The sequence below is a fragment of the Gossypium hirsutum genome, chromosome D12, assembly GCF_007990345.1.
Source record: "Gossypium hirsutum isolate 1008001.06 chromosome D12, Gossypium_hirsutum_v2.1, whole genome shotgun sequence".
NCBI lineage: Eukaryota > Viridiplantae > Streptophyta > Magnoliopsida > Malvales > Malvaceae > Gossypium > Gossypium hirsutum.
In genome coordinates, this window is record NC_053448.1 from 55,878,636 (window position 1) to 55,898,557 (window position 19,922).

General features: G+C 35.7%; 4 protein-coding genes across 4 annotated transcripts; 3 read left to right on the plus strand and 1 right to left on the minus strand.

Moving 5' to 3' along the window:
• Positions 1-1,391: 1,391 nt before the first annotated feature.
• On the plus strand, positions 1,392-7,937 carry LOC107947359 (arabinosyltransferase XEG113). The gene is made up of 13 exons (XM_016882000.2): positions 1,392-1,799; positions 2,085-2,339; positions 2,423-2,628; positions 3,118-3,223; positions 3,446-3,702; positions 3,897-4,032; positions 4,808-4,902; positions 4,995-5,048; positions 5,427-5,540; positions 6,338-6,436; positions 6,521-6,640; positions 7,197-7,283; positions 7,381-7,937. Exons 1-13 carry the CDS (start codon positions 1,574-1,576, stop codon positions 7,546-7,548), a joined length of 1,923 nt encoding a protein of 640 aa, XP_016737489.1. The 5' UTR covers positions 1,392-1,573; the 3' UTR covers positions 7,549-7,937.
• Positions 7,938-8,265: 328 nt separating this feature from the next.
• LOC107947358 (pentatricopeptide repeat-containing protein At4g19220, mitochondrial) lies at positions 8,266-11,234 on the plus strand. The gene has a single exon (XM_016881999.2). The coding sequence runs from the start codon at positions 8,338-8,340 to the stop codon at positions 11,212-11,214; it is 2,877 nt and encodes a 958-aa protein (XP_016737488.1). The 5' UTR covers positions 8,266-8,337; the 3' UTR covers positions 11,215-11,234.
• A 1,419-nt stretch (positions 11,235-12,653) lies between these two features.
• LOC107944921 (ABC transporter E family member 2) lies at positions 12,654-14,235 on the plus strand. The gene is made up of 5 exons (XM_041107269.1): positions 12,654-12,839; positions 12,929-13,180; positions 13,333-13,599; positions 13,699-13,872; positions 13,961-14,235. The coding sequence occupies exons 1-4, from the start codon at positions 12,720-12,722 to the stop codon at positions 13,816-13,818; spliced, it is 759 nt and encodes a 252-aa protein (XP_040963203.1). The 5' UTR covers positions 12,654-12,719; the 3' UTR covers positions 13,819-13,872; positions 13,961-14,235.
• Positions 14,236-15,515: 1,280 nt separating this feature from the next.
• LOC107944929 (calcium-binding protein P) lies at positions 15,516-16,161 on the minus strand. Its single transcript, XM_016878754.2, has 2 exons — positions 15,786-16,161; positions 15,516-15,690 (listed from the first exon to the last, which is right to left on the minus strand). Exons 1-2 carry the CDS (start codon positions 16,141-16,143, stop codon positions 15,578-15,580), a joined length of 471 nt encoding a protein of 156 aa, XP_016734243.1. The 5' UTR covers positions 16,144-16,161; the 3' UTR covers positions 15,516-15,577.
• Between the last annotated feature and the right edge of the window lie 3,761 nt (positions 16,162-19,922).

Consider the following 19,922-nt stretch of genomic DNA (forward strand, 5'->3'; position numbering starts at 1 on the left):
GTTTTATTCTACCATATACCAATTTTCTTTCTTCCTTCAAAGGTGTAGGTCTGTATTTTTGAAGTAGCAATGTGTAAATACTTGTTAAATCAAAGCAGTTTTAGGAAATATCACTCCTTGCATAATCATTTCATGTTGAGAAGATAAGATTGGGATGTTATGGAAAATATGCATTGAAGGCTTAGATATAGATATGGTTAAGAATTCAATTTCTAACTTTTTTTTTTTTTGGAGTTCAAGTGTTTTTGTCCCTCCCTCCTTGTTGATCAAATAGTGCACTCGCAATTGAGTTTGTAAGTAGCACTCTCCTTACTAAAATGAGTTACACGAAAGTAATTTTCACTAAACTATCATTATATGCATTATTTTCATAATTTCACTCACATTACTCATTATAACATGAGCATGGTTTTGTTCACTTTAATTACCCAATAATTCATAACACGTTCTTATGAATTATTCCATATCTCACCCATGTTCTATAAAATATGTAACTTGTTTCATAACTACTTTGGAAAGACTATATAGAAGATCCAAAGTTTCATTTTGGGGACTTTTGGATCTTAAACTTAACTTTTTAAAATTTTCTCTACAATTTTCTTTTTATAATCACAATAATCATCGTAGCTCTCATGTTTCTTATTGCGTCCATCGTTCTTGGTGGAACAACCATTGAAACCCATGGTTTTATCACCAAAGTAGAACTTCAAAAGTTGTTAGAAGAAAAAGTATTAAAAAAGATAATAATAAAAAAGTTCAACCGATTCATTTAAGTTGGCAAGTCAATTGACCCAACCTCTTGTTCTAGATTAGTACATTAAACGATTTTCGGTCCGATTTCGAAAACCATGATAATAATAACAATAGTAATAATGTTTAGGAAAAATATGTCATACACAACTTATTTAAAGGTGTGACAATTGTCTTATAATGTATAATAAAAAATAAAATAAAAAAATAAATATAACACTTAACATAGTCTTAACCTGCTTGCTTAAAAAACTCTATAAAGAATACCCTAATGTTTAAATAAAAAAGATAAATGCTTTTATTTTGTTTTAAAATAGTGATTTGTAAGTTAGCATAAGTTAATTTTAACACATAATGGACATATTCGATTTTGTGAATTTCAATTAAGTCAAAGTAAAAAGTTTGGTTAAAATGATTAAGTTTATTAATTATTGATTATTAAAATTTGATTAAATTAATTGATTTAATATAAAGAAAAAATAAAAAATTCAAGCGTGTTTAAATATAAAAAAAATCGATTAACCTTTTGACAGGCGTTAAATGGGTGTGGAAAAAACAAGATGTACCGGTTATTCTTAAAAGCTGACGGGTAAAAGTGTAGGATTAAAAATGTGGGGAACTCTTAACCGGGTTTACGGGGCTGGGCTGGGCAGGAGAGCTCTTCTCCTACGTACAACTTACAGCGATTAAATGGAAATATTGAAATTTGATCTAATATTTTCTTAAAAAACACATCCAGAGATTGCACTGTTGTTATAGACAAATATCTTCCCCATCCTGAAGCATTCAACGCCAAAGAGATAAATAACACGATGATTTTTTTATGTTAGTTGAGCAATTAGGATCAAACTCATCTAAAATGCGGGGATGGAGAAGCGCTGTTCAAGAAACTGCTGCCTCAAAACCCCTCTTTCTAACCATATACGCCACCGTTATACTGGGGACAGTGGTGTCTTCCTTTTACGTATTCTCCGCTATTTACTCTCCAACCGCTTCCCCCACTCGCTCTATCTCTTCTTCTTGGCTTTTGGCCCCTCCTCTCTCCCAAAGTAGGCTACTTTTTCCTTTCTTTTATTTAAGCTTCCAGGGTTTCTTTTTGTATTTTAATGCAAATGTTGAGCATATGTTTTTAGAGCTGAGTAACATCCTATTCCTTTCTGGGTCCTTGTTAAAATGCAACTTTTTTCCCCCTTTTTTTGGGTAATAATTTTTTTCAAGTTTTGCTCAAATGCCTATTTGGTGGTTGTATTTTAGGGGACATTCTTTGTTACATATTATTTATGCTGCATCAACTTCGCTCATTTTAGCTTTTCATGATTGTCTTAACTTGGCAGATGGGGTTTCTCTTTCCAGCAACATTTCTCAACCATCACAGCATAGGAGCAACAAGTTGAGACCTATTTGGGAGGCCCCATCTCGTACTTCCAAAATGCCTCGTTTAAAGTCCTTTAGACTAACTAAAGAACTGGTTGCACAAAGGGCAAAAGATAATGTCATCATAGTCACCTTTGGTAACTTTGCTTTTATGGATTTCATCCTGACTTGGGTTAAACACTTGACCGATCTTGGTGTTTCTAATCTTCTGGTTGGTAAGTTGTTAAATCTTCTAGCAGATACACCAGAAGAAATTGTGCTTGAAAGTGGACAATAAGTTAGAATTGTTGTAATTTAGGTGCTATGGACACCAAACTACTGAAGGCTCTGTATTGGAAAGGTATCCCAGTCTTTGATATGGGCAGCCATATAAGCACAGATGATGTTGGCTGGGGTTCTCCCATATTTCATAAAATGGGGAGACAGAAAGTCTTACTTATAAATGCAATACTTCCTTTTGGTTTTGAGCTATTGATGTGTGATACAGACATGGTGTGGTTGAAGGTACTAGTCTATGCCTGTCACTTAATTCTTCCTCTCTAGTTCAAGCTTTCCTCCGCTTTTTATATGATACTTAGCATTATTACTAGTCTTTGTTTGTTACTTGATCGTTCCTTTCTGGCTCAAGTCTTCTTTTATTGTTTATGTAATACTTACCATTATTTTGATTGTTCCATTTTTCACCCTAAAGTAGATACATTAGATTTTATTGGACTATTATCATACTGTGGAAGAATATAGATTTCTTTGATTCTATACGAAATAAAATTTCAGTGATAATATTAACTGTTCCTAGGTGTTGCATTTCCTAAAATTTTATACTTCTCACTTTCTGTGCATTTTTATTGGCTTAGTGTTTCTTACTTTGCTGCCTTATATTATGAAATTGAAACTCAATGCCATTTTCTCATTGTATTATACCTCATAATTCTTTAAAGTCACCCAGAAGATATACATCACAATCATACTTCATATTTAATGCTCCTTTAACAGAATCCACTGCCATATCTTGCTCGGTACCCTGATGCAGACATCTTAACTTCTAGTGACCAAGTTGTGCCAACAGTTGTTGACGACAGGTTGGCTGACTGGAAACAAGGTAAAGACTTGTTTCGGGAAGAATTTCTTTTTAATCAGCTTATCTTGTTTTCAACTTGTGCCCCCATAGTAAGTATTGTTATTAGATACCTTTATTCTTCTTTTTTATGATACCGTATATACATTCTATCAGAGCTCTAGTCACATCGCCTTCTTCTTTTAACCTATATATCGCCATTCTAGTAACTCCTGTTAAAACTGAATCTTTCTTTTCCTTAAACAGTTGGTGCCGCCTACAATATAGGAATTTTCCACTGGCGCCCAACACCACCCGCGAAAAAACTGGCAAAAGAATGGATAGATATGCTTTTAGCTGATGATAGGATATGGGATCAGAATGGATTTAATGAACTTGTACGTAGGCAGACAGGGCCAGCCTTTGATGATGAGAGTGGAATTTTTTACTCTTATGATGGAAATCTCAAGCTGGGAATTCTGCCAGAAAGTTTATTTTGTAGTGGACACACTTATTTTGTTCAGGTAGGATCCATATGCTAGTTCTCGGCAACTTAGATACATTCTCATCCTGTTTTCATTTTATTGGTTTTGTTAAATTTAGTTTCTTATTTTACATGTTTTTCCTGTTGAACTTTAGTTATCTTGATTGTACTTGTCAATAGATAGCTGCATATATTATATACCATGTTTGTCTGAAGCTCTAATGCTTTTGGCAGGCTCTGCATCAGCAATTTAGGCTGCAACCATACGCATTGCACACTACGTTCCAGTATGCTGGTACTGAAGGGAAGCGTCATCGACTGCGGGAAGCCATGGTTTTCTTTGATCCTCCAGAATACTATGATGCACCTGGTAATTTTGTACCAGCTGTGATGTTAGTAGCTATATTAGTACTATATGTTTTCTAACAAATATAAAATATCAGGTATTTCTATGCCGGCTATTCTGTAGATTTGATGGTAGGACCCCTATTATCTCTCTATTGCTCAATATCTTTGGATAATTGGAGTTTTAAGACAGTTTTTTGATCCCACCAAGCTTCTGTTATATTTATCAATCTGATATGGATATGCTAAAGTTCATGTAAGGTGAAGGGGTCACATCTCTTATGGATAGGCATCAAACATTTGCAACATGGGCATTTTAGAACGAAGGAAATGGCCCACATAACATAAAGTGTGGCTACATTATTGTGTTCTTTAATACTTCTGTTTTCTTTCTCCTTGTATGTATCATGGTTAAATCTTCATGGAACGGAGGATCTGCTTATGTTGGTTCTCCAGAATTCATGAAGTATATAATTCTACTAGCTATTCCTGTAACTAAATGTATTCTGTTTTCTCATGTTAATATATTTCCCATCATATTTTCTGCATGTGTTGGTTAGGATGGGATGTAGAGTGAAATCTACTATCACCAACTTTATCAGGAGAATTTTGAGTTTTGTATTGAATGAACACATTTTTAACTTTTTATCTTTGATCCCATTTCAAACAAATGGGGTTATATGGTCCACTGTGAGTTCAACTTTTCAAGCAATGAAGATCAAATCAATTGAATTTGGATCTTTGAAGACATCCATAGCATGATTTATGCTGTCTGTTAACTTATTGAAGGAACCATGCAGGAGGATTCTTGTCATTTAGACCTTCTATTTCTAAGAGCTTGTTACTGGATGGGGAGCATAATCTTGAATCGCACTTCTCTCTTATTAATTACCAAGTATGGATGATTTAATTTAGAACTACTAGCTTCTGCCAATTAAATCATCTGTGGTTATTCGTATAATTTCTGTTTTTGACAATTTTGTTCAGATGAGACAAATAAGGTCAGCACTTGCTATTGCCTCAGTGTTGAACCGTACACTGGTGAGAATTCTATGATTACTTGGTAGTGTCTTACGACTTAGTGATTACTTTTCTGATTAGTTTTAGTGTCAAGAGTCTACTTTTTATGTGAAAGAAATTGAACCAAATTTTGAAGTGGTTTCGATAAGATTCTTGCTTATGTCATTACAGTATGAGTTTTGCCATGAATTACTTGTGCCTAGCAGTAACAAAAGTAATCAAGGGAAAACAATCTATAATTTAGAAATTCATCTTAGCAAAGAGCCAATGAGATGTGTTGTGCAGGTAGTATGACATTGTTTGGTGAAAGTTTTCTAATACATTCCAAATGTAAACTTTGGTGTTGCATTTATATAAAGGTTATCTAATCATCAATGTGCTTCTCACTGTAAATTTCAGGTTTTGCCTCCATTATGGTGCAGATTGGATAGGCTGTGGTTTCCACATCCTGGGGCACTGCTGGGGTCATTGACTAGACAACCTTTTCTCTGCCCTTTGGACCATGTTTTTGAGGTACCTTTAAGTTGATAGTGGGAATCATTAGGCCCTTTTTTGTTTCTCCTGATAACATTCCTTTGCAAGTTGTCAGTCTTTTTTCCCCTCCCATTTATCTGTGCATCCATGAAATTAACCAATATCAATTTAAATTACAACATAAAATACAAGGATCTTGCGGAAAGTGGGGCGGTAGGCATTCTCATGGACTTCTAAATTTATGATTAGATAGTTTAATGTCATGTTTCACATTTTCTGGACAAGCTACCTTTTTTCATCCCTTTTTAAAGAAATCATAGGATGATAAAGGATTGTCAGATGAATGTTGTGGTTAGAGGTTGTGTAATTCTTGTATGCTAGTGAATTGTTGCAGCATAAATCAGCAGCTGAATCTATGTTCAGAACGTTTCTGAGAACTCAACCTGTGATTCTGTTTTTGAGTGATTTGGGAGGTGTGAGACGGGGATGATTATGATCAAAATGCACATTAACTACTTCTTATCAACTCTGTTGTCAACTTATTTAGACTTTTAGTCTACTGTCATGTGGTTAACTTCTGGCTGGTTCAGACTTATTTTCTCAATGAGTGTCAAAAATTGAAGTCTTCTTTTTCTTTTAAGAAAAAACTGGTCAAAGTGTGGATATGTTTAATTGACTTACAGTCCAATTAGGCCTAAAACTAAAAGCTGTGGTTCATTTTGTCCTCCAGTCTTTTGATTGAGCTCCATTTTTTTAGAGTTCTATCGTGAGAAGATGCTTTTGCTTTGAGCATGAGAACTTGTAACTCTTACGGAATAAAGTATGCACTGGTGCAGGTGAATGTAATGTTGAGAGACCTTCCAGCGGAGGAATTTGGTCCTGCAATCAACATCAGAGAGTACTCTTTTCTCAACAACCCATTCTTACCCCAACGAGTAAATTAATATCTGTGATATAGACTAAATTATCTATTTTCGATGATCTCCTTCAGGAAGCTTTAGTTTGAGATGTTGTTTCAGGTAAGAGAGTCGTGGCTTGATGTTCAGCTTTGTCAAGAAGGAACTGAAGATTGCCATGCGTCAAGCAACACAAGTCGACCGGGTCTTTTAAGATTTCCTAAACGCAGCAGTGAAGAAACGGTATGGTAAATTATTTGTTTCCTGATATAAAATTTGTTCATAATGGAGCAATCACTTCATATATTCTTGATGAATTAGATCCTATGTAGTGAATTGTTCTATGGTAAGAGCTTATGTTGCTCTGGCACTTCATTCTTCTCGAAATACCTGTGTCCAACATGGGCATGGAGATATGACCTCTCAAGGACTCTCCAATACATGAAAAAAATTGAAAAAAAAATGGACATACCAGTGTCAGACAAACACCCGTATCTGACACACGAGGCCGAGTACCATAAGTTAGAGCTTTGTTGGTTAAACTTTGGAAATTTATTTGGTCCATTGCCGATGGATTTAAAAATCTCCGCAAGCAGGGGTAAAATACTGCCATGTGTCCTTTGGTAATATTAAAAACTTAAAAAATTGCTGGAAATTTGCTAGATTGTATGATATTTAATGTAACCAAGTAATTATGATTCTTTTGTAATTGGTATTAGCACTCTTTATAATATGGTCATGTTAGCTTGGTGTCCTTGTTGGCTTGGTGTCGGCCTTGTTGAATTCTTCTAAATTGCAGTTGAAGAAGGTGTTCTCTTCATTCAAGGATGTCAAAGTCATTCAGTTCTCTTCGATGCAAGATACTTTTCTTGGTTTCACTGACAAGGCAAGTCTTTTCACCAAGCTGCAACTTTTCTGCTTCCATTATTTTACCTTAGTTATGTTGCATTAATAGACTAATATGGTTTATCATTGAAACTCAGACAAGAGAGGAGAAATTCAGGAAACGTGTAAAGCAGTATGTAGGTATATGGTGCTGTGTTGAGAACCACATTCCTGGACACATATATTATGACATGTATTGGGACGAGAAACCGGGTTGGAAACCTATTCCACCTAAAACCCCAGAGGACGATCATCCACCTTTCTGAAGCCCTCTCTTCACCCTCTTATCAAAAGGTTGCCCAAGTTCTGGCCTTGGGAGGTAGAAAAAGTGACAGTGACGGTGACAGTGACGGTGACTGTGACAGTGATAGTGACAGTGACCGAGTTTCAAAGCTGCTATGGTTCCTAACACATCGTCAAAAACCAAGAATATTGTCTTCATAGATTAAAATGGGATGAGATTGCATTAGTATTAGCATTAGTATTCCGACTCGGAGAACAAATGTCTGGAGTCTGAAATTTGGAACATTTGAGGGCTGATGTGTTTTTCACCCCTCTATATATGTACCATTGATAGTTTTTTTTTTTTTTTTTGCTAATTTAATCTTTGGGGCAATTCAAATAAAAAAGGAATGAAGGTACTGATTGGGAGAGAGTTAGTGCGACCACTGCCGAAGGACCTCTGTTTCATGGCTTCTTAGCTTATTACCTCGTCTTGAAATGCATTATTATGAATGAATGAGTACTCTTAAAGAGAGTCTGTGCCAAGGTAGGTTTTGGCTTTTCAAATCCCAAATCTCGTCTCCCTTAGTGGATTATTATAGGTTAAAATCACCTATTATTATTACAGGTTCTGATCGTCTTGGTAAACATCACACTTTAGCAAAGACTTTGAATTGAGGGTCATTGCTGGAACTACGGCTCCAATACCGCTGTATTTGTTTTGTACGTAAATAGAAAAGGAAAAGGTTACACTGGTTTCAATCAATTCAGATTATAATAGATGAATATTTACACCGAGTTCAAACAATGCGTACGATATATGAATATGTTGAATGGGTAACCGAGTTCAAACAATCAAGTCCTCAAAAGCCAACTTCCCAAGATACTTGATAAGGCTAACCGGGTACTTCTCTTCATCACTGTTGCCTCCGAATAAAAAATTTTCAAGCAGAATTCCTGTTGGCTGCAAGCTCAAACATCCTATCTTGTTTATCGGATCACATGGCCTCTTCTCAAATGTTCATCCTCTATTTGCGGCCAAGTCGTTTCATTTTTCTACTGTCGTTCAACCGTTTGCCAAAATGTCCCAAAGAGACTCCTATCGACTATATACCCAATTCTACGATGTCATTGATCTCCTTAAGTCCTCAACGGCAAGGCCCAGCCTAGTAACAGCTACAATCGCCCATTGCTTAGCTATAAAGATTGGTGCTCTTGCTCACCTGCCAGCTTGCACTTCTCTCCTCACTGCGTATTCAAGAGCCAAATATTTCATCTCAGCTTTGGCATTGTTTGATGAATTTTGTGACAGAGATGTGATCCTTTGGAATGCTATGATCAATGCTGCAGTTGAAAATAAGTCTTACAATGTTGCCATGCAGTTTTTCGTTGAAATGACTGAGGTGGGTGTTGCTTTTGATTCCACAACTTTGTTGCTTATTGTGTCAGCTTTATCTCATATGAAGTACTTGAAACATGGGAAGAGTTTTCACTGTTTGAGCATTAAAGTGGGTATGCTTGGGGATTGTAGTTTATGCAATGCTCTACTAGACATGTATGCTAAATGCGGTGACTTAACCTCTTCTCAGTCTATGTTTACATGGATGGATTGTCGAGATGTTATTTCTTGGAATTCAATGCTAAATGGTTTTCTTTATAATGGTCATCCTGGAAAGTCCTTCTGGTGTTTCAGAGAGATGATTTCATTGGGAATCAGAGTGGATAGTATGAGTTTGTCATGTGCTATCTCAGCATCTGCTGCTTCGGGGGAGTTAAGTTCTGGACAAACCATTCATGCTTGGGGAATAAAACAGGGGTACAACTTTGACATCTCGTGTTCCAACTCTCTGATTTCATTATATTCAGAGTCTGGAGATATTGAAGCTTCAAAGTCAGTGTTTAAAGAAATGGTGCTTAAGGATGTCATTTCATGGAATGCAATGATTGGAGGCTTTGCCTCAAATGGAATGATTTTGGAAACGTTTGATATGCTTTACAAAATGCAACTAACTGGATATGCTCAACCTGATGTAGCGACTTTATTTACAATAATTTCACTTTGTGCAGAGCGGATGCTATTAAGAGAAGGGAAGACTGTCCATGGTTTCACAATTCGTAGACAGATGATATCAGATTTATGGGTGATTAATAGCCTGTTGGACATGTACTCAAAATGTAATTGTATAATCAAGGCTGAGCTTTTATTTAATGCTATCCCCAAAAGAGACTTAGTCTCATGGAATGTGATGATCTCTGGCTACAGCCGGAATGGGTATTCAAAAGAAGCTCAAAGTTTATTTAAGACACTGACCCATCAGTGTTTACAGTTGAGTTTTTCAACTGTCCTGGCTGTTATTTCGTCTTGCATTTCCCTTGATTCCCTTCAGTTTGGTAAATCAATTCACTGCTGGGAGATAAAGGCAGGGCTTTCAAGCAATATTCTTATGGTTAATTCCCTCATGCATATGTACATTAATTTTGGGGACTTATCAGCTGCTTTTATGTTGTTTGACACAATTTCTTCCGAAGAGGATATTGCCTGTTGGAACACTATAATTGCTGGTTGTACAAATAATGGCCATTTTCGAGAAGCTTTAGCAACATTTAATTGGATGAGGCAGGTAATGGATGTTATGTGCGATTCTATCACCCTTGTGAATGTTATATCAGCTTGTGGAAATCTCTTGTTGATTTATGAAGGTAAATCCCTGCATGGCCTTGCCATTAAAACTTTTGTGGGATCAGAAACTCGAGTGCAGAATGCATTAATCACTATGTATGGAAGATGTGGTCACACTAAGAGCGCGAGATCAGTGCTTGATTTCTGTTCAAGTCGCAACTTATGCTCATGGAACTGCATGATCTCTGCCTTTTCCCAGAATAAGGAAGGAAGAAGAGCACTAGAATTATTTCACTTTCTTGAATTTGAACCCAACGAAATCACCATAGTAGCCCTTCTCTCAGCTTGCAATCAGCTTGGACTTCTAAGACAGGGAAAACAAATCCATGGTCTCGTATTGCGGATTGGAATCTTTGAGAATTCATTCATATCTGCAGCCCTCGTGGATATGTATAGCAACTGTGGACAGCTGGACCTAGGCTGGCAAATATTTACAAGGTCAAAGGATAAGTCTATTGCAGTTTGGAACTCTATGATTTCGGCTTATGGATACCATGGTAATGGCCAAATGGCAATTCAACTGTTCCACAAGATGTGTGATTCTGGCGTTAGACCATCAAAAAGCAGTTTCGTAAGCCTTTTATCAGCTTGCAGCCATTCGGGGCTTGTGAATGAAGGGCTTTGGTATTACAGGGTAATGTTGGAGGAATATGGAGTAGAAGCAGTAACAGAGCACCAGGTGTGCGTAGTCGATATGCTTGGAAGAGCTGGAAAACTCGAAGAAGCCTATGAGTTTATAAAGCAGATACCAGGAGAGGCTGGAGTTGGCGTTTGGGGAGCCTTATTAAGTGCTTGTAATTATCATGGAAATATGGAGATGGGAAGAGAAGTCGCAGAGCATCTTTTTGGATTGGAGCCTGAAAATGTTGTCGGCTACTATATTTCCCTGGCCAACCTGTATGTTAGTGTAGGAGGATGGAAAGATGCCATGGAGTTCAGGCAAATAATTCAGCACAAAAATTTGAAGAAGCTGCCTGCTTACAGTATTAATATTGATGCTGTTTCTTCTTCGGCTTCAGCATGGAAATGACAAAAGAAATCACACTTTTTTAAAAAAAGTACTAGAAGGTTTTTGTAATATTTGGAAAAGAAGTAATTTAGTTCTTTTCAAAATAAATAGAGTAATTTAGTCCAGCAATTTAGTTCTTATAAACAAAGTAATTAAGTCTTATGATATTTAAAATTGAGCAAATAACAAATAAAGGCAATCTTCCGCTAATTAAAGCTAACCTGACCTAGAGAGAGAAACAGAGTTTTGAAAGACAGCCATCTCGAGATGTACATTTTGTTCAATTTCTAGAGGGAGAAGTGTCCTGAAATTGTTGGGGTTTTATCAGCAGCAAAAGCAGAAACAAGGACAAAGAACAGAGCGGCAAGATGCATGAAACATTTACTTGTTCATAAACGTGCAGCAAGGAATGAAAAATTGATTTTTATTACCATATCAAAGCAATATATAATTTTTATAGACAATTTTTTCTACTAAACACAACTAATATCACTAATTAGCCTAGTAAGTTGTGAAACATTGCTTGTAGACTAAAACAAGTCAACCAAACAAGTTATTCCACTACCTAAACACATCAAGCTGTCATCAAACTTACTCATTTTCAACCAAACAAAATTACAATGTAACTAAACAAAAAACTTGCTATTGCAGCAAGCACACGAGCTGCAACATGCATTCAAGCGGCATGATTGGCCACTTTTCAACAGAAATTCCCTGATTTGCCTTTATATTGCTGACAGTATACTTTATGTATTTAACAGGCCATCATCAGACATCAGGCCACGGTATGTTGATCATATTCCAAAGGCAGTTCAAGGCAATGTGGGGCAGGTGCTTGACCAGAAAGATGAAAGGGAAATGAAAGCAAAACTCTGTCTTGATCTTTAACTCAACCAGGTCGTAGACCGTAATGTTGGGGATTTGTCTGGTGGAGAGCTTCAGAGATTTGCTATTGCTGTTTTTGCCATATAAAAGGCAGAGATATATATGTTTGACGAACCTTCAAGTTATCTTGATGTGAAACAGACTGAAAGCATCACAAGTCCTTCGATCTCTTCCCAGGCCTAATAGCTTAAATCTTCGTTTTTTCCCTTAGCCTCTAATGTTTCTTATAGTTTGAGTCGATCTATTTAGGGTAATAATGCTTTTTTCCACTATGTACTTCAGCTATGTGATTGTGGTCGAGCATGATCTTAGTGTCCTGGATTACTTATCAACTTCGTTTGCTGCTTGTATGGAAAGCCGGGTGCATTTGGAGTTGTCACCCTTCCCTTTTCTGTAAGGGAGGGAATCAATATCTTTTGGGCTGGATTTGTCCCTACTGAAAATTTGAGGTTCCGAGATGACTTTGAGGTAAACCTGTAGGTTCCGAGATGACTTTGAGGTAAACCTGTTACCAGTACCCATTATTAATCTTCATTATCTTTCCATCTTTAGCACTCCGTTTCTCTTTGTTTTAGGTTGCAGAGACCCCACAGGAAAGTGCTGAGGAAATTGAAACCTATGCACGATACAGATACCCAACCATGACCAAAACTCGGGGAAATTTTGAAGTAATTGAATTTGAGGGTGAATTTACTGATTCTCAGATTATCGTAATGCTCGGTGAGAATGGGAGAGGGAAGACCACATTTATTCGTATGCTGGTATTTTTCTCTTTCATCCTTTGTGCATATTTTTGAAGTTATTTTAATTCATGTCTCAATTTGTTTGATTTTATTGGATAAATCTGCAGGCTGGTTTGTTGACACCTGACAGTGTAGAAGGTTCAGATGTGGAGATACCCGAGTTTAATGTTTCATACAAACCCCAAAAGAGCAGTCCCAGGTTTCCAGATACAGTCAGGCTCTTGCTACATCAAAGGATACGGGATTCATACATGCATCCTCAGTTTGTTTCAGATGTGATGAAGCCTCTTCTCATTGAACAACTGATGGATGAGGAAGTAGCGAATCTCTCAGTAGGAGAGTTGCAAAGAGTCGCATTGGCTTGGAAAGGTAAATGTTGTAAATTACCCAAAAGTCTAAGGATATTAATTCACATATACGTATTATGTATCTATCTCAGTCCTTTCCTCGTTCTATTCCAGGCATTACTTTTCCATGCTCACATACCTAGGTGTATATTTACAGAAATACTTGTTTGGTTATTTCCATGCAGCCTGCAGATCTTTATTTAATAGATGAGCCGAGTGCTTATCTTGACTCGGAGCAGCCTATTGTTGCTTCCGAAGTCATCAAGAGGTTTATCCTCCATGCAAAGAAAACCGCGTTTGTGGTTGAGCATGATTTTATAATGGCAACTTACCTGGCAGATCGTGTTATTGTGTATGAGGGGAAGCCATCAGTGGATTGTACTGCAAATTCACCTCAATCGTTGTTGACGAGCATGAATCTCTTCTTATCTGTGAGTCTTGCAGCTGTCCATATTCATTGCTAGATTGACCACTCTTATTCACTTGTGTGGTTTTTGGTGCTCACCCTTGCACATCATTGCACTCTACAGCATTTGGACATTACTTTTAGGCGGGATCCAACCAATTACCGACCAAGAATTAACAAACTAGATTCAACGAAGGACAGGAAGCAAAAGGCTGCTGGGTCATATTATTATCTAGATGATTGACACATTTACGTGACAAAGTGAGGCGTGCCTTAATCATTTTCTGTGATAAGTGAGGTGTGCTATAATCAATTTCTGTTAAATTGTTTACAGGTTTGCTTTATGTGGTGTTTGCTGAACTAATTTTGTTTTTTCTCCATTGCAGTTTGCTGAATTCAGATCAGACAAAGCAAATGGGGAATGTGGGATCTCCCATGAGTACTTCTGACGTCTATAGAAATGCTGTTTCAGGAGAAATTAACAAAATCTTCGAGGCATGTATCAATGCCATTATTTTTAAAGTTCTTTTTACCTTATCTATATTTTTTTTTTGTGCAAAAGAGTTGCTGGCAAATGAATCTCAATGATACAATAAAGTTCAATGACTGATGAAGTTTTACATTGACGAAAACAATTCACTAAGAATTGAGCAGAACATAGCAAGAGGATCAATTTCTATGAAGAATTTATGCACTAATTCTTTATACCATCCAAATAAAATTTCACTTCTATTTATAGGACTATTCAATAGATGACGATTAGGATAGTCACATCTATTAAGAATAAATACAATTATTCATTACATATTCTAGGTTGAATAGAACTGTTATTGTTTCATTTTGATTTGCATTTGCTTTTCTATTCAAATTATATATATGTATATATATTTAAAATAATTACATTTAGGGCTATTTGGACAATATAATTACATTTTCTTGTAATTATAGAAAATTGTAATTCTTTGACATATTTAGTAGATAACGTGTAATTATATTATAATCTTATATGTCACGTTTAGTAGTATAAATTGTAATTACATAATTACACAATTTATACTTTTAAAAATATTAGTACGATAGAAGACTCTCGAAACAAATAAAAAAATTAAAATCAAATAATCATATGTAATATGTTAGTCTAAGAAAATAGTTGATAATACGAGAATTAATAAAAGCAACAAGAAAAATAAATACCATATGCAATTTTATCTAATTTTTCTAGGATTTCATATCATTGGGTTATTCCCTCTTTAACACTTAACATATACTTCATTACTCCTTATTATCATCTGTTGGTCTTTAATCTAGTTTATTTGAATCTAAATCTGTATTTGTATCATTAAAATTATAAATATTTCATTCTTCCACATAATCACAAATGGATAATCTCAAATCCACTTACTTATGAGATTATGAAGCATGCAATATGCTAGTACAATCCAACATTTTTTATGCTATATATTGAAGTGACGTTAATATAATAATTTTTTTTTAAAACAACAAATACCTTCTCAACCACATTTCGAAGCTTTAAATGTTTCAAATTAAAGAGTTCGTGAGTCAAATATTTTTTACAACACTTGTTTTGATAAATAAGTATATATATATTTTTATAATATATAGCATCAACATGTAAATAAGTTATATCCACACTTTTTTGTCATAGTATAAACATTGGCTCATTATTGGACGCAATGTAAGAAAATTTGAATTTTGTATTATCAACTACACTATGTCATCTTTGGTTAAGATTGAAGTTTTAACTCATTGTGTATTCAAATTTGAGTTTTATGATATATAATTATCCTGTGTGAGTATCCAATTTCATCATGTGTTATTGTCATGGAAAAATGACATACTATACTATACTATAGTTATACTATGTTAAGTAAAGCTCAAGCTCAAATAAAATGTACGAATTATCTATAGAATTTAAAAGAAACCATAACTAGAGACTTAAGGTGTCAATTATTCATTCAGTTAACATATAAAATTGTAAATCATTACCACAACTTCTTTTTGCCTAAAATTCCGCGTTTCTTTCCCTTCTTCCCTTTATATTTTCCGTGCTTCCCATGCTTAACTTTACCGGCGTGTTGTCCATAAGCACCATGCCCTAACACCCACAATTATAAACATATTTAGTAATGTTCGTAATATTTTCTTTTTCAGCGAAAAAATTATATATTAATTTTCAAATTAAATTTTTACCCGAATAAGAAGCTCCAGGATAACCAGATGGAGGGTGTGCACCATGAGGATAACCACCTGGTTGGACAACAGGAGGATAACCTGCTTGTGGGTAGCCTTGAGGAGGATAACCCTGAGGGGGATATCCTCCAGGTGGATGGTGTCCTACATGAGGGGGATACCCTCCAGGAGTAAGATGTCCTCCATGTGGTGGATATCCTGGGTGTCCCCCATGTGGGGGGTACCCTCCAGGAGGATATCCTCCTCCTGGAGGGGGATACCCTCCGGGCGGTGGAGCATATGCACCTGGTGGATATCCTCCATGATGATGGTGTCCAACATGACCATATTTATGTTTATGCTTTCCCTTCTTTCCCATGTTTTTTTTCTCAGTTGATCAAAAACTAATCTTGTTACATAAATTAAGACAAAAATTATGAGATTTTGAATGAAAAGAAAAAAATAATAATAAAGTAAAAACATAGTGATAGATAAAATAGTGAATTATGAAACACTACTATGTAGCATAACATGCAACTTCAAAACTCTAGCATCTTAAAATAATAAATGAATCATTTCATGTTGGGAAGCAAAATTCAAAAAAAGATAGTTGTTTATTAACAAATTTCTCATAAACAAAAGTTAATCATTTTAATCCCATCAACAATTAAACAAATAAGAGTTTATTTCGAGATAATCACTTCCGCCCTTGCATTTGCATGAATGTTTAAAACATCCATATTCATAGATTTCACTCCACCTCACTTCTTTTATCCATGATTTTCTAATTTAATATTATAAAAGTATACATTTATAACTTCTTCATGGGCATAATTTTGCTGTATATAACTTTTTACCGTAGGCAATATATTCACACACATATATATGGTTTTAGTATATATTAAAAATAAAAAATATTAAAAATTGACGGGTCGGATTTTACCTTCGATAAGTGGAAAGTGAAAATGCAAACAATATACGAAAAGTTGATTGAGAAAAATAGAAAATTTTCCATTTAGGTCTTTTAAAATTTTAAATTAGTAAAGATAAAATTGCACTTTGCCGCCCAAAAAAATGATAAAAAAAATTTGATTTAAAGACATAGGCTATTAAAATGATGAAATTTCATTTTTATTATCGTAAAAATTACAATTTAATTTCAGCCCCTACAAAAAATTTGACACCAAAACCAAAAGCATTTTGGGAAGTTTTTGCATTTCCAGTAAGACTAATGAGTAGGGGAATGGGATCTAACACAAATGATTATAAAAAATGTCTCAAAACAAATGGAAAATTAAAATAGCCATCGGAGAGGCATTAAAGAAGAATTGTAGGTCTTACAAATAAAATACGAAGGGGGGTGTGGTGCCTATCCGATAGGCGGCACTGGTGGTGCCTATCTGATAGGCGGCACACCTAGTATATTTTCCCCCTCCCCACTCCCCTATCCGGCTCGTATCAGTTTGAAAAAAATTAGCAGAACAAGAGAGGGAGAAGAGAAGAAAGAAAGAAAAGAGAAAAAAGAAAAGGTATTTTTTATTTTTATTGTTATTTTCAAATATAATAGATTATGATAAGAAAAAAATTATTTTGTTAGTATTATATAGTTTGTTTAGTGTTATTTTTATGTTTTGTTTTAAAGTTATTTTGTTTATTGTGATTTGTTAGTAAGTTTTGTGTTTAAATTATTGAGAATGTTATGTTGTAAAAATTTTTAATATATTTGAAAGTTTAACTATTATAAAGTAATTGTTAGTTAGTGATAACAACAGGAAAAAATAGATAAATACTGGAAATATTTTTGTCATAGATATTGTTAGAAATGACAATAAATTTGATATTGTTAGAAATGGACTCTTTTCATTCATTAATTTTTTTATGTAAGTATTTTTATGTTGTTCGAAATTGTTTTGATATTTTTTGTTTATTTTTTAACAGATTGAGTATTTAAGATGGATAATCAGTTTTTCGTATGCGTTTATTTCGATGGAATCATCTTGACAATAACTGTTGGATGTATATTTAAATGTCGGCAGCAAATAGCAATAAGATTTAATAGAAATATCTCGTTCGATGATATGAAGGAAATGATTAGCGCAAAAATTGTTAGACGTTGTGGGAGAAGGATCTCGAAACTTTTCTACAAGTTTCTAGTTTCAACAGATACCATCAAATTCACCGAAATAGAACTTATAGACGATGAAGACGTGGAGACAATGATCGCTCTTTATTGTGGGAATCGGAGTAACCAAAATGCACCGATTCACTTATTTGCTGAGTTAGCCGGTGTGGAGCAAAATGAAGATCTCACTGCATATGGTGAAGAACATGAAGCTCAAGAACCATGTATGGTGGCTCCAATATCGTACATTGATAGTGAATCGACTATACGCGGGATCGATATTGATTTTAATGTTGCACCCGATATTAATGTGGTTGGTGATGATGGATACGATAGTAGTGATCCTTGTGATCAAGAGGTCGATAATGATAGTGATCCCGATGTAGACGAGGCCCCCGATGATATTGATGACGAAGACGTGAATGACGATGAAAACATTAACGAGTCTTCAATCAGGAACCATATTTGATGTATTGTAATACACAATAATCCTGGGCCACACATGTCGCTCATAGACCCCGACGCGACATACGTAGTCGAGTTCTCGGAGTATCCTGAAATACTACCTGCTCACCGGCTGGCCGTAAATTTCGATCCTAAAAAGTTGTTCGTAGGCCAGAGATTCGAAAGTAAGGAAGAGTGCATATTTGCTATTAAACGGTATAACATGAATATATCAGTGGACTATAAAGTCACAACCGACATTATAAATTAGGGAGTGTTAGAAGTCGGTGGAAGGCTGCAATTGACGGGTACAAGCTGCATTTATTCAAAATTCGCAGATGTGGGAGATACGAAAATTTGTTGGGCCTCACACATGTACATCAACATGTATGACAGAAGATCATCGAAAGCCTGATTCCAAAACTATCTGTACGTGTATCATGCCAATGGTGAAGGACATGCCGACCATTAAAGTTTCAGTACTGATTGCCAAAATGCAAGCACGATTTCAGTATCAAGTATCATACTGAAAAGCATGAATAGCTAAACAGATGACAATGAAGTAGTTGTACGAAGACTTCAATGCATCGTATAATGGGCTACAGGGACGGATAACCGCTATGCGGAGTACGTACCAGGGACTGTCATTGAGTTATAGACACGATCTTATTACGGCCCGGATGACTAACTACAACCTGGAAAAAGAATTTTCCATCGGATGTTCTGGACGTTTGGTCCATGTGTGCACATATTTCCCCGCTATAAGCCGTTTGTGCAAGTAGATGAGACTTAACTATGTGGAAAATATACACAAATCCTACTTCTTGCGGTTGCTCAAGACGGCAACAAGAATGTGCTCTCGATAGCATTTGCCATCGTAGATAAGGGGAATATGGAATCGTGGGAATTATTCCTTACCAACATGTGGAGGTATGTTATTAGCAACGATAATATTTGCATCATCTCCGATAGAGGGAAATGATTAATTGCCACCATTAGGCGTTCCGGTGTGCCATGAAGATCTGTTTACTACATCCGACACATCGCGGCTAACTTCTATCGAGATTATAAGAATGTAAACTGGCAGAGACAAGTTGTGAGAATGGGTAAAGGATAACCTTATCTTTTCAATATAAGTTTTAATGTTTAAGGGCAATATTATAACTTATCTTTTCTTAATACATATACAGCGCATGAGCTAGAGCCACTTTTCCAAAGAATAACTCGACTTGAGAGTGACATGGAAGGTCAAACGAACACATCTTTTCGACAGTGATAGGGTACATGGAGCCGTGGCAATAGGCTCAAAGTTTTGACAAGGGCTTTCGTTATGGTCAAATGACCACAAACTTGGTGGAGGGGATCAACGCTGTGTTGTTGAAAATACGACATCTTCTGATTTCATCTGTCTTCTATTCTACATTCTACAGGTTGGCTACCTTGATGCCAAGAATGGGTCAGCAACAAGTCAACTAGATAGAGGCGAAACACGTGTTTGTTGAAGATGTCAGGGATGCAATGGTTGCAAATCGTCGGATGGCGAGGTCGATGAATGTAGAAGTATAATCACGACATCTTGAAACGTTTTAAGT

Coding starts and splice junctions, on each gene's coding strand:
- LOC107944921 (XM_041107269.1), top strand. CDS start 12,720: ATGACCAAAACTCGGGGAAATTTTGAAGTAATTGAATTTGAGGGTGAA. Junction 13,181..13,332: donor AGTTGCAAAGAGTCGCATTG/GCTTGGAAAGGT, acceptor TACAGAAATACT/TGTTTGGTTATTTCCATGCA. Junction 13,600..13,698: donor GCATGAATCTCTTCTTATCT/GTGAGTCTTGCA, acceptor TGCACTCTACAG/CATTTGGACATTACTTTTAG.
- LOC107947358 (XM_016881999.2), top strand. CDS start 8,338: ATGGGTAACCGAGTTCAAACAATCAAGTCCTCAAAAGCCAACTTCCCA.
- LOC107947359 (XM_016882000.2), top strand. CDS start 1,574: ATGTTAGTTGAGCAATTAGGATCAAACTCATCTAAAATGCGGGGATGG. Junction 1,800..2,084: donor GGCCCCTCCTCTCTCCCAAA/GTAGGCTACTTT, acceptor TTAACTTGGCAG/ATGGGGTTTCTCTTTCCAGC. Junction 6,437..6,520: donor ACCCATTCTTACCCCAACGA/GTAAATTAATAT, acceptor ATGTTGTTTCAG/GTAAGAGAGTCGTGGCTTGA.
- LOC107944929 (XM_016878754.2), bottom strand. CDS start 16,143: ATGGGAAAGAAGGGAAAGCATAAACATAAATATGGTCATGTTGGACAC. Junction 15,691..15,785: donor TCCTGGAGCTTCTTATTCGG/GTAAAAATTTAA, acceptor TGTGGGTGTTAG/GGCATGGTGCTTATGGACAA.